Source organism: Idiotropiscis lumnitzeri, chromosome 1 (assembly GCF_059441095.1).
Source record: "Idiotropiscis lumnitzeri isolate Australia: NSW breed Sydney's pygmy pipehorse chromosome 1, RoL_Ilum_1.0, whole genome shotgun sequence".
NCBI lineage: Eukaryota > Metazoa > Chordata > Actinopteri > Syngnathiformes > Syngnathidae > Idiotropiscis > Idiotropiscis lumnitzeri.
In genome coordinates, this window is record NC_142391.1 from 16,206,178 (window position 1) to 16,219,756 (window position 13,579).

Sequence of the window (13,579 nt, forward strand, 5' to 3'; positions counted from 1 at the left end):
AGCTCTAACATGCTTGGAATAGTGCTTGAAAGGGATCATATGCTGACTTTCGTGAAAAAGATATGTAGTGAATACAAGCTTTTAGAAAGCATTAATTTGTTGAATTGATGCCTTTAATTGCTGAAAAAAAAGGAATAAATTGGATGTAATGATCCCATGGATGCGTGGGTTGCAATAGAAAGAATGGAGGATTTACTGTAACAGATGGATACATTTATGGATGTAATGGGCGGCAAAAGAATGTATTGATTGCATGTCACGGATGGGTGACTGATAGATGGATGTATGATAACTGCACCGGCATTGTGTATGGAAAGATTGGAATGGATAAATGCAAGACGAAGTCAGCTCTCCGGCATCCGATATCGTATCAGAGGCGAACAGCGTGAAGCCGCGATCAGAGTGTGAAGTTTAACACCCGACACTCACATCCCACGGCCTTTTGTGTCGAAAGCACTTGGTGCTGCTGCAGACGTTGGCGCTGATGTCACCACGCATCTCATTATCTGAACACGTGAAGCCGCATTGCACACTACGAACACGTCCAACGGTTTCTGTCTCCAAGGCACAGCCAAATAATAAATGCCTTCCATTACACTCCTGATGAGCCAATTTCCAGGAAGGCAGTGTGAAATGAGCTAATACTGTCAAGTGGTGATGCTGATGTTGGAATATCTGTCGTTAAAAATCCCAAAACCCAAAGAAAAGGCGAGGCACAAATGCGACTCTCTTGTGGGGTATGATGACGCCTCACATGATATGCTATTTGTGATAATGAACGATTAAAGATAATACCGATTTGATGATGAAAAATGATTTTCTCGCAAATGCTGTCACTAAGTCAGTCAGTCATCCACATGAACCCTCCATTTCTCCGCCTACGTCAGATATAGGCCATGTTTGACAAGTGGACGATAGCGCTGGGAAGCCAAAAGAACGTGTATCTAAATTAAAGATAATTTAGTGACGCTGTCTGGAGCCAGCGCTTAACAGCTTGTTTGTGCCTTCTCTGCAGATGGAGGTGGATGCAGACGATAAGCGCCACCGCACACGCGCCAAAGGTATCCGAGCTGATACACACAGCTATTCAGGGTGACCTTCACTCCCCTAATAGCCAAACACACTCGCACATATATATTGTACACACCACTGCACATCTCACACACTGTCACACTTCAGTTTGCCATGTCACCACATACCGTGTCTATACCTCTTTTTAATATAGCTCACACAAATGAAATATGAATAATAAAATGAATTGTGAAACACAATAAGGAGTAGAAGGCAACTCATGGCCTTACTCTAATGTGTGATTGCCTATATTCATTACGACAATTGAATAAAATAATGACAAACTTTGGAAAGCTCTTTCCAAAACGTCAATGAATATCGTGAATTACTGAGATCTCGCTTGGTTCTCCTGTCATTGCCAACTCAAATACTTTACTGTAGGATAAAAGGGATGGCAGCAAAGGAGAGGCCATTGTTTAATGACAGGACAAATGTGGCTTCGACTTTTAGTCCTTTGACTGGATTAATAATAAAACATTCTTGACAGAATAAGAAATAAACGCCTGACCCTTGACCTAACGCTCAATGGATCAATCATTTAGTTGCTGCAGTTGTGGCAAATCATGATCTCGTTTTCATTAAGCCATGTAGGTCGCCTCAGTCAAAGGAGGGAAATATCTAAGAGAATGTCCAAAATTCATGTCTCGTAACGATATAATCTTCATTGGTTAATTACAATTAATCGGTTGTGTGTTGGACTACATTACCACAAAAGAAATAATAAAAAAAAAAAAATGATGGCATACCTATATAAACACTTGACATTTTTCACACTTTTTCTAATTACGAGATGCAGAAGTGGAAAAATTGACATTATGACAAACACCTAATTTAATTTTCATAAATTAACACTATTTGTGTAAAAGCAATTGAAGAGCAACGGTTTCAATTTCAGCCAAACGTGGAGAACACAAATTATTCCTGTTACCCGTGGTTATTCCATTTTTCATTCTGTAAGCTCATACATAGTTTGATAACTGTTTCCATTTAAGTTGCCAGATGTTAAGAGAAAAAATGGAAGGAGTTTTTCGAATTCCAGGCTCTATATTTATAGAAGGTGCAGCTGCGCTCACGTATAAACTAGGGCATCATAATTTCCGTGCCAGTGCAAGCCTTGTTTCACCTGTTTGGGAATTTGGTTCATCTCTCTACGCCATGGTGGGCGTTGTGGCGCAACCCACGCCACATCTGAAATTTTAATGGCACAAAGTCATCTAAGCTTTTTACCTGTTAGAACCATATCTAACTGTTGTCACAAAGTAAATCACTTGTCGAAATCAATTTTAATCATTTTGATCTGGCTGGTACAGAACAGGCAGATTCTGATCTCCACAGACGTGCTGTGCATGTCATCGTATTTCATGAATAGTACAACAGCGTCCATCAAATTCTTTTAAATCATAGAAATCGATACAATCAATATGTTTTTAATATATTTCTTTAACATCATCCCACTGGCCGCAGCACAGCTGGTGGGAGAGGAAGGAGTGTTGGGAAGGATGGCGGTTTCCAAGTGCCCACTTCACAGATCTGTGATCTCCCAAGCCAACTTTACATCATTCACCCATGGAGGTCTGCTTTATTCGCCTCCACCTGCCACAGGACTCAAGCAAATCAGTATCTTCTTTCTATGTCAAGGACTGTCGGCACCCCTTGCGAGCTACGTTTATTATCAAAAGGAAAGAGATCGTTTGCCAGCGAATAAAGTTGAAGTTGTGTTCACGCCCACAATGGCACCAAATACCCTTTTTAAATCCCCCATGCTGCATCCGTTTGCAGGTGTCTGCAAAAATACCAAAATGAAATCTTCCCCACCTCCACGAGGATTTCGACCGCTCCTCGCACTAGACTTGCACTGGCACAGAGATAGTTTAAGATAAGGTTGTTTGTTGGCTTTTTATTAAAGTTGACAGTTTTCATTGTATCAAAATGAATAATTAAAAAAATCTCTTGCCCGTGTGTACTGTATTATTTCAACCAGTGGAAAAACTGTAACAATGATTTTTTTCCCCCACTTAATACCACAACTGTTTAATAGTTAATTTCATTGTTAAGTGATTCAGATAAAAAGTCCCATTGATATACTATACAGCAGGCCTCTTTTGATGTTTTAGACAAGAAGGCAACGTACCTTTTCTTTTTTCTTAACTGACATTTCTCTTTCACTCTCTCAGTGCCTGTGGATCCAGCATTAACACAGCTTTTCAGGTCAGTTGAATTTAAAAAGTGTTCTCCGTTCCAAGCTGACACGCGCACACACACCCCTACACCCCCGCACACACACACACACACACACCCCCACACACGCGCACACACAGAGAAAGCAACTACAGAGTATGACACCTGCTCTAACATCAAACACATCACACAAAGCCAGCCCCATTTTGTGTTCATGCTGAGGTGGAAACACTTGAAGGCATTTAGTTCATTGTTCATCATTAATTGTTTTAGCAGCAAGTAATTTACATTAAAATCTGTTTTGTAGAGTTCTGCCAGTGAGAATCATTCCTACTGTGTCTTGCACTTTGGCCCTTGGGCATCTTCAACATCACAAATGGCAGACAACAAACCAAACCAAACTACAAGTCTACTATTCTTACAAATGTCCCATTAATACAATTCCACCATATTAAATATTTAGAGAGGTGGTTTCTCTGCTTTTAATGTTCTAAACTAGACAACATAAATTATTCTGTTTTGTATCATGCACTTGATAATGTTAAAAGTGATATTCAATTATCAGTTCATTATCCATGCAGTGCAACTCGTTTGAAGCCCACATGCTAAAAGAACGACTTTTGCGTGTTGAGTGGGTGGAAGGTTGAATGTTTTCATTTCATTTAGCTCTTCAAAGTTTTCTTTGTCACCATAAGTAACTTGAACTATTATTTTCAAAAATGGTCTGTAGTACCAGCTTGGTACGTCACTTTAGTTACTTGTTCATTTTTTTTTTTCTGACATTTTACCCGAGGTGGGCGGGTCTGTAAATTCGCCAGTGGACGTCACCCGTCCGTCATCGGCAGTCCGTCATTATTTCAAAACTGTCATTGTGGGTCTGGGTCTGTCACGCCGTCATAATTATTTTTATCATGCTTCCGTCATTGGTAAATTATAGTTTGTCACTGCTATTTAAGAACCGTCAGTAAAAGACAGCGGTTCGCCAGTTGGCTATCGTCAGTCTGTCATTCTTTCATCCTCGTGTCTTTGCTCAATCTATGATCTATAATGGTGCAGTCAGACTGAACACCAGCTTTATAATTCTCTTTCTTCCACCACTTCTTCTTCTACTTCTTCTTCTTAGTTTAATGGCCGATTACTGTTTGGTGCTAGAAAGAGACTTGGCAGGCTATGTTACTACTAAAGGTCAAAGTTGAGCGCTTCTGGAAACACGCTTCCATAGGCAAAGAAGTCCACTTGAAACAGCCCCGGGGTATATTCCCCCACGCGAACAAACACACGCGATTTACTCAGCACGTGCTTTCATCAGCCATTAGCGAAACGGGAGTCTGTCGCTACTGACCCGGTTAGTGACGACTGCGGTGATGGATAAAAACCTGCTTCCATCGTGCTTTTTATGTAAGTTTTAAAAAACTTTACTGTCTTTTGTCATTCATTTGCAAACCGGGATTCCGTAAGTGATGGGCCGACGGACCTTTTGTCAGTGCCCAAATCTGCAATTTTCCATGGCTATTGGCTAGCCCAGGGTGCACTTGTGGTAAAAAATAGATGGACGTTAAATAATAAATGCACATTAACCACGTCACTTTATATTCACTAGTACTCTATTTTGTTTGAAATCATTAATTGATTCTCCGGCATCAGAATCTTCCACAATCCTTTCCATTCATATGTACCTACCACTTAAAGGGCTTCACTGAGCCCTTGTCACAGTTTATTTGCTCATGTTCCACAAAGTGCGGCACGTTCTCCTGGGAGCATGAGGCATGTAGCCCAAAGGATGTGTGTAGTTCATTAATAGTCGTCACTCAGCCTGCAAATCCACACAAGTCCAAGGTGCCGCAGTCATGTTAGCCCAAGAGGGCAGAATTAACATGTACTGTCTGATTTTAATATACTGTGTATATACATGCAATGCATTCCCCATTGTGTTATTATTGCACCGTGTTCAGAATAATCTGCTACGTAGCTCCAAAGTATCTATTTCAATGTCCTCTACTTGTCTTTGGGAGTTGTTTCCACCCCAACAATATGTGAAATTCATTTGTCCTTGGCTATGTGTTAGGAGGCTGCAGCAAAGATAAGGCTTTCCGCCTATTTATATCAATAAATAATATTGCACCTGGAAGATTACTACTTTGTTGCCTTTAGCTGATATCCGTAGATAGTATAGGTGTACCCTTCCTCCTCGCTCTCCGATCCTTCTCCCCCTATACTCTCCATCCCTTCCCCATTTTAAGGCAGTCGTTCCTCTCTCACTTACCCCTCGCTCACGCTCCTGCTGCCCGCAGATAGTAATTAATCAGGGGATCGATGTGAGGCCTATCTCCACGCTGAGGCGTCTATAATGTCGATAATGTGGCTCAATGGCCCCCTCGCTCCAGACTGCTGATCGTTCCCAAGATGAATAAGTTTGACTTTTGATAGAACATCCTGGGTTGGGTCACAGAGACCGCCTGTCTTAAACTAGAGAGAACGTGTTTATATTTTGCATGCACAAACAGAACCGAGTCAACACATGACAAAGCTAGAGTAAATTCAAACTGACTGCAGTGTTTTTCTTCTCATAACCTGACAGCACTTGAATCAAAAATAAATTGGTGGTCCCCAACCTTTTTTCCACCGCAAACCGGTGCGTACAAGACCAGCACGGGCTACAACAACTAACGCAAATCCACTGCGCATTTTTATGTACCTTAATATGCTCATTCTTGGAATGCGACAGACACCACAGAACAACTATAATGTGCAGGCAACACAAAACCTGGAGTACTTTATAGATATTACAATAAACTTCAAGCCACATTTTTATTTGAATATATTAACATCACCCACCTGAAATGTCCTAACAGAGGCACCACTGAAGTGTAAGAACATATACAACTCACGATGAATCATCAGAAAGAACCGATCGCCGCATATTAATTTTTTTTTTTTACAAATTTTACTAGCTTGTGAGCTTAATATTAGCGTAATGTGACCAAGACAATTAGCATCTTGACATATGTCAAGAGTCCATCATAGATGGATGTAACGGCGAGAAGCCAGTCACTATTCAAAATACAATATTTTCAACCTTTCAACCTGATTGTAAAATCACTGATAACATTTGCTGAGAAATTTGGAAATGCTGCTATTAGCGACTGCACCACTTCAACCAGTGTGAGTTGCAGTCCCTATGAATAAATATATATATATATATATATACTAACACTGTACATCATGAAATTGTACGTTATTATCGTCCGTCAATCATTTCACATTGCATGACAACTGCACATTATCACGAATGTCAGCAGAAATATAGTTGAGTAGACATCATTATCATGAAATTTACAACAAATATAAAATAGATTTTAGACAGTCGGATTCTTGCACAGAAAACGGAATTGGCAACTACCTAATGGTGGTCCATCTGCATAAGTGTATCGCAGATGTTGAAGGATGGCAGGCTTCTCAGGAAATACATCCGACTCTGCAGTCAATGTCCACTAAACAGTCCAGTTTCCCGCCTGAGTTACAAGTAGGACGCCACAACCTCCATATCCACTCTCTCGATGTCCACTCGCTACAAATTGGGAAGCGATTGCCAGAAGTCAAGCACCATCTCTCTGCTCTTCCTGTTTTTGAGCTGTACCTGATTTGCGTTCCACCATCTCCTTGTCGAGGCTCCCGTACTTACCACCTGGTGAGTTTACCCCAGGTCAGTAGAACACATTCTGCCAGGACCACTGCTCACCTCACATCGTGAGCAGTAATGAGGGTGCAGATGGAGGTAAAAGATGGAAGCGGAGCGTCGACTAAAACATTGAGGTCGATGGCCGTTTTATTGTTCCCATACTTCCTGCAGCCATTACAGACCTCACATATGTTCTTATGGCTCGACTCCCTCTCTCACTTCTTTGTGTTCTCTTAGAGTCTAAAATCATTCTGAACACACCTCATCTCTTCGTCTTGAAGGATTTTTTTTTATTTTATTTAGAATGTCCTTCTCCTCACTCGTTACTAATTGCTTATTATGAGCAAAGCAACACACCGTCTTAACTGGGACCATGGTGACCGTCGAAAAAAAATCAGCTGAACCGTTAGGCAACGTGTAGCTCCTTTGATGTCCGAACTCCACACGCCATGCAGTACACGCGTGTCAATAGTACCAATAGCAGACCCAAAGTGTCTCGTCTGCCTTTAAAGAGCTAGATACAAAATCCAAATATCCCAGTGCGTGTGTGTGATTTTATCTTATCTGAGTAAATTTTGTTTGCAAGATTGGTCATGGAGCTCATTAAACTCCTAAGTCAAGTTTCTCTAGTTGATTTCAAAGCCTTTATAGGTATAAAGAGCGAACTTAAATATAGACAAGCCTAAAACCAAAACAAATATATTGGGCCACAGGATCCATCGTACCTTGACCGGTGACATTTTGACATGGGATGGGGAGGGGGGGGGGTGGCTTGGGAGCAAGAAAACTACAGTGCTGTATTCGCTTGATGTCAAATCACTTTCATATTATCACTTCTCATGTACTTTTACAAGCTTACAGCTTACAAATGGTCTGACTTGTAAAGAGAAACCATTTGTGATTGATAACATTTAATTGATAGTGCTGAATACATGCTGCCCCATAGGCCAATGAGAAAATTGGCTTCTGCCAGTCGTGTCCACTCGGCTCTTTGAATGACAAAGTAGGACTCATTATTGTGACACTATTAAAGGTGCACGTATTGCTTTTTTATCATATCCTTCCTGAATCCCATTTGAGAAGTCTTTCCGGCAACCCTGAAATAATGTAGAGTTATTTATTTGTTCCGCCATCCTACCAAGTGGTCACGAGAAATGGATTGCAGGCCAAGTGGAAAATACTCTTTCGGCATCGTGTTGCTCACAGAACAGCATCTGAATGGGAAATTGTTTATAAGACTGTCCGTGCATGGTTGCAGTTGACAACAGACTGCCGAGACTGGATGTGAATGCATCTCCTCCATTCACAGCGCCAATTAAATGGTTGAATTTTTTTTATGAAAGAAAAGGGGAAAAAAATGAAGATCGTTTCAGCAGAGACCCCATCTGAATAAAGCCCATCATGGCTTTCACACTCAGGGTGCACAGAGAAGGAGGGGGCTCGCTCCTGATATCACATCGCACATTCCCATCTGCTCTTTTATTTGCATATTTACAGTCTGCCATGCTAATCACGTTTATTGGGGGATCTAAGGACTTTGCATGAGCTCAATCGAGAAGGACAGCATTTGTACCAGCCTCTATTAGATGCGCTGAAAAGATAATTCCACACGACCGCTGCCACCCAATACACACACCCCTCTTTGAAAGGAAATGGTTTCTTCTTTGCTAATCCAATTTCAGAAGACAAAAAGAGCCATCTTATGTAACTAGGACAGCTTTTGCTAATTATAGTGTTAATGCACGGAGAAGAATTCCCCAGATTTGGAACAGAGACCAAGATTTGTGAGGATATTTTTGTGTTGTTAGATGTTGGCTGTTTGAACTAGTACAGATCTCAGGGTGTCGCATTCATAAAAAGCACACGATCTATCATTAACATCTGCTTTGAAGTTATATTTTGACAGGCTTAAAAAAATAAAAAAATGGAAGGGAAACTACACCGCACGCAAGGATCAACAAACACAACAAAATTCAACGGATTATAGGTTGAAATGGATTTGCAAGTCATTGAATTCTCTTTTTATTTACGTCTTACAAAATGTCCCAACATCATTGGAATTGGGCTGCTAATATCAGTATATTAAAATTTATGGTATTATCGTTAGCAAAGGTCCTTATCCAGTAGACTTCTTTGTCAGTCCTGCTGTTTACTACGTGAGACTAGCTCGGCTAAGTTTTCGGAGAAGATAAGGCCAAAGCCTTTATTATTTTTTTTCCCCCTTACAGATTTGTGCTTCCACACAAAAGACATACAGTTGTCCTCTGCCGCACACCGACCGGGTGAGTCAGTCATGTAGACCTCGGCCGAGCTTTAATTGCTGGTGTCAGGGCTGAAACACGGTCGAACAGGAAATAATCAAGTTAATGAAACTTTTTAATTATTCAACATAATTGTGGAATGTGAGGAACGTGTCAGCGAAACCCAAGTCTGCAAGGTGTTCCCTCAAATACACACACACACACGCACACACACTCCAAACACTCTGTCTCTCATTCTTCTTTGTTTCACCATTGAGAACACCTGCTTGCCCTCATCTGTATTACGCACACAACAGGAGAGAGATCAGTCTGCGCTATAATTACTTGTACTCGTCCACTCTGGGTCGCCGCTCAATGCCAGTCACCTCTGCTTGCATGCCCACTGCCCCGCACCCCTGTGGCCACTCGGCATGTCACTGCAGGACTTGCTGAAGTATTGATCCAAGCAGGAGCCGCAGAAAACAAAAGCGAAGGTCTTTCTTTGCATTCCCCCTTACTGGTTTGCCAACTAGTACAAAGACTAATATGTATCACATGATCACACACGTACAGTGCTCGGCAGATAATTAAGGGCATAAACGGCATAATCAGCTCATTGCAGCCCGAGTCTTCTTCTGTATTTAGTATTTCTTTTTGTCTTCTTTCTCTTCTCCTGATAATAATGCTGTTTTATCCTTCCTTCCTTCCTTCCTTCCATGGGTTGTCTCCAGTGCTGCTAATTCCCTCTTCAGATGGCACAGTCCTCATTTGCGTACTTATCAATGTGTTTGGACTTGCCGACAGAAGCTGTAAGAAGGTGGGGGTCGTTAATATGTTAATTAGCCTCCTCCATTTTCCCCTGCTCGATTTTAGACGTGGGTGCACCAACCCATATCCTCCACCGGATTGCTCACTTTCCTTCATGCACAATAGAGAAGCCACAAAAGGAGAAAACGCTTTTTGGCATCGGGATGCTTTGTTCATCCCATTTTATTCTTTTTAAGCATAGGAGTATTTTTTTTTTTTGTTCATTTTTGTCCTCCAATCAGTGAGTTGTGGTGTGACTAACTTTACGTCAAAAAATTTCATTCCAAATTAAACCCAATCTACCTACTTAGTTTTTGATTATGTATATTTAATAGCCACCCTGGGCTTTATTTATAGATACTTTATTTGTCTATTTAAGCGTTGCTACAACATTCCATATCAGGGCCGTGTAGCTTCTCAGACATGGATTACGTTACGTATGCATCATACAGCTCAGTGCCGATTTGATTTTCAACATGCCAATTTCTTCCATATGTAAATGTTACAAAAAGGAAAAGGAGACCTTGTTATTTCTGACTTAGCTCCTCAGTGAACAAAGTATAGCAGCCGCCTGTTCTAACAGGGTTCGGTGGGCATTACACTGCAGATTAGTGCATATGAGCGATCGATTGAGCGGGCTTCTTTCAGCAAGCAGCTGTTGCTGACAATAATTAGGAACGGCAAGGGATGTTAGAAGCAAATGTTGGTGCAGCACATCCAGGGAATTGTTGCCCTTGACCAAAAAGTTGTTTGTGGTTGAACTGTGGTGCAATCCTTAGCTCGTTTGAAAAGTGCTGTATAAGTTTATTAAAAATAAAATAACTAAATATGTATTATTATTATTTTTTTCATTATTATCAATATTATCATTATTACTGCAAAGTGCTTTCCAACCAGTACCATTTTTTTTTATTACTGGGTTTAGGCATCATGAAAATAGCTGATTTTGCCCTCTTTCACATTAAAGTGAGCATAAACCCGATTATTGAATGTCTTTTTTTCCCCCAAATTTTCCTGACCAATTATCCTTTTGGTGCATTAAAAGTGTGTTTTTTTTGTCTCCCCAATCTGCCCAATCAGAAACTTTAGACCACTTTATTCCCACCGCCCTCGCCTTTGTGTGAATTGTGGATGCGATTCTTCTGTGAACCGAACCAAAAGGTCTTGTCTTGTGGGTGCAAGTCGGCCTCTAATTGCCCATGTCACATGCGCAGCCGACCATATCTTCCACAAGGGGTGATCTTGCACGATTTGCCTTTATAAACGCACTTGATGCATACTATTATCATGCACAGACCTTAGCAATTTCCATGCTGAAATTATTGTATTTTTAGGTTAAGACTGAGCAGCAGTCAGTCCACAAAATGAAAGTACATGCTGCTATTTCCGGGAAGTTGCACCCCTAATTGTTTTCCACATCAGAGTCCTCTGGAATAAGATGGATATTGATAGCTGAAAATCCTTACGTGTGTGGTCAGCACGGAGCACAGCCGAGCCACGGATTCTGTGATTATAATGTAAATCCTAAGAATAGCCAATCAGGAATGAAACCTGAAGCGCGCGCTGTTGCCAGACACAACTAGCAGAGCAAAGGGTTCTGTTGAGTGTATGTTTAAAGTATCCCCTAAGTCATTCGTTACGTTGACTTGGATAAACTAGTGATGTGAAAATTTGCTTCATGAACCAGCTGTTGTATTTTTTTGAAGCCTCCTTTTCCCGTCTCTAAGATGAAGTCGCAGTTTGCCTATAGTTTTTTTTTTTTTGTATGTCCTCATGCATCATGCTGACTATCCCAGGTCAGTTTTGCTACTACCGAGATTTAGGATTGTTGATGGAGATATTATTACTTGTCATATGTGGGGTCTCGCAGCTACTGTCTTGTGTTTTCACTGACTTTTTTTTTATATTTACAATAATACATTTACGCAAGTCAGTATGATTCCTATTTTCCCCACTCTGATGTTGTGCCTCTCTACAAATGCAATGAGATTGAATGAGACCAAAGGTGAAACAAGGTGAGTGATCACCTTGTTCTTTGTTGTAATGAAAGCCTCCCAAACCCAACTGACCTTGCAATGGTATTCATATTTTCTTCTGTGCCCAACAAAGAGGGCGTCAAGTTCAACCCACACAGTGCACACTTAATAATTACGCTCACTTTGAATGCAAGTTCCAAGCTGGGGAAATGATTGACAGATTGTATCCATGGTGTCAAGGGGACATCCCCCTCCTGACTAAGGCAAAAATTAGAGAACAGCAGGAGCTAAATTACACATTTGCAAAGACCTCTGCCAAGAGGACAGGAAGCATGATGAATGAGAAAATGATGAGAACAGAGAGGCAGAGGGTGAGTCACATCAGAACATAGAGACGATTGGAGGAACGGATCTGAAATGCACACACACGCACACACACGCACACACACATGCGCGCAGCCAGACACATACACAAGCATGTATGCATGCACTCACGCGCACACTCCCACAGTCATCTCAACGCACTCATGCTCTCAAAGCACTCAGACTGATATGAGAGCAACAAGCAACCAGCGGAGTGGCAGAGGTTTCCTGATCTCAGGCTATGTACGGCATAAGAGCTCAACAACAGCAGGAGGTGGGCAAGATGAGTGACAGATGGCTTCTGTGTACTTATAGTGAAGCAAAATAGCTAAAGGACACCATCTTATGTGGATGCACCTGAGGAAAAAAAAATAGCATTGCTTCATATTTGATGCGGAAGGAGCTTCGGGATGATAACGTTCAGGAAAGAGATCTTTTGTTAAATTTCCCAATATAATTACATGTACGACTTTTAAATCCAAATGCTCTCATTCGGATTTCATATGATAATTTCACCTAAAAGCTGTACATGCACATTAACAATTGATGCAGAGAGAGTATATGTCCTCTGTTGCCGTATGTAGCTAATCCTCACCACACATCGAAGGTCCTTTTCCAGAGTCATCAGAATTCACGTTTACCTCGACACGTTTAAAAGGAGACTTGTTGTAAAAGTCATCTCCATTGAGTTGATTATGTTTTCTTGTTATCCTCAGAGAGTCTTTATTTTCCAGATGACAGACATCTCGCAGAAAAACACACAACAGTGTACTTAAGACAGAAGCATTCAAACTTGTGCTAATGTACCAATAGAGAGGAACATAATCGGATTTGTGAAAGCAGCACCTTTTTCATTGTCTTCAATGTCTAGTTCCTGCTTTGTACGGAGTCCCAATGCTTTTGTCCTTTTAGCGTATTTGTTTTATCATAACAATGAATGCCTTTTACCCCAAAACTTATACTTGCTGAATTCCTTTTTAGATGCAGTGGCATCCAAGCTACAAAGGATTTGTTTCGTTTAATTAATATGCACCAAAATGACGGTCAGTGAGTTTAGGTGCTGCAATCCTCCTTTTAATAACACTATCACGCTACAAAATGTGCAAAAATGCTATGTAAGGAAGATGTAACATTAAAGAAGAGACAGTGGCATTTACCATTATTCCTAAAGAAAAAAGTCCTTTAGCTTTATGGTCCAATACATCGCCTCCAGACAACTCTAAGCCTCTACACTACAAATCATCATCGCAATCAATACATCTTGT

General features: G+C 41.0%; 1 protein-coding gene across 6 annotated transcripts in view; it reads left to right on the forward strand.

Annotated features, from left to right (window-relative positions):
- Positions 1 to 13,579, forward strand: part of myt1lb (myelin transcription factor 1-like, b) — a 105,780-nt gene that overhangs the window by 31,785 nt on the left and 60,416 nt on the right. For 5 of the 6 annotated variants that reach the window (XM_088288904.1, XM_088288648.1, XM_088288704.1 and 2 more), the window contains 2 exons: positions 1,016 to 1,061; positions 3,246 to 3,279. The exons of the other annotated variant lie outside the window; for it this stretch is intronic. In XM_088288904.1, coding sequence (XP_088145030.1) covers positions 1,016 to 1,061; positions 3,246 to 3,279 — 80 coding nt within the window. The remainder of the gene's footprint in view (positions 1 to 1,015; positions 1,062 to 3,245; positions 3,280 to 13,579) is intronic. 6 annotated transcript variants of the gene reach the window in all.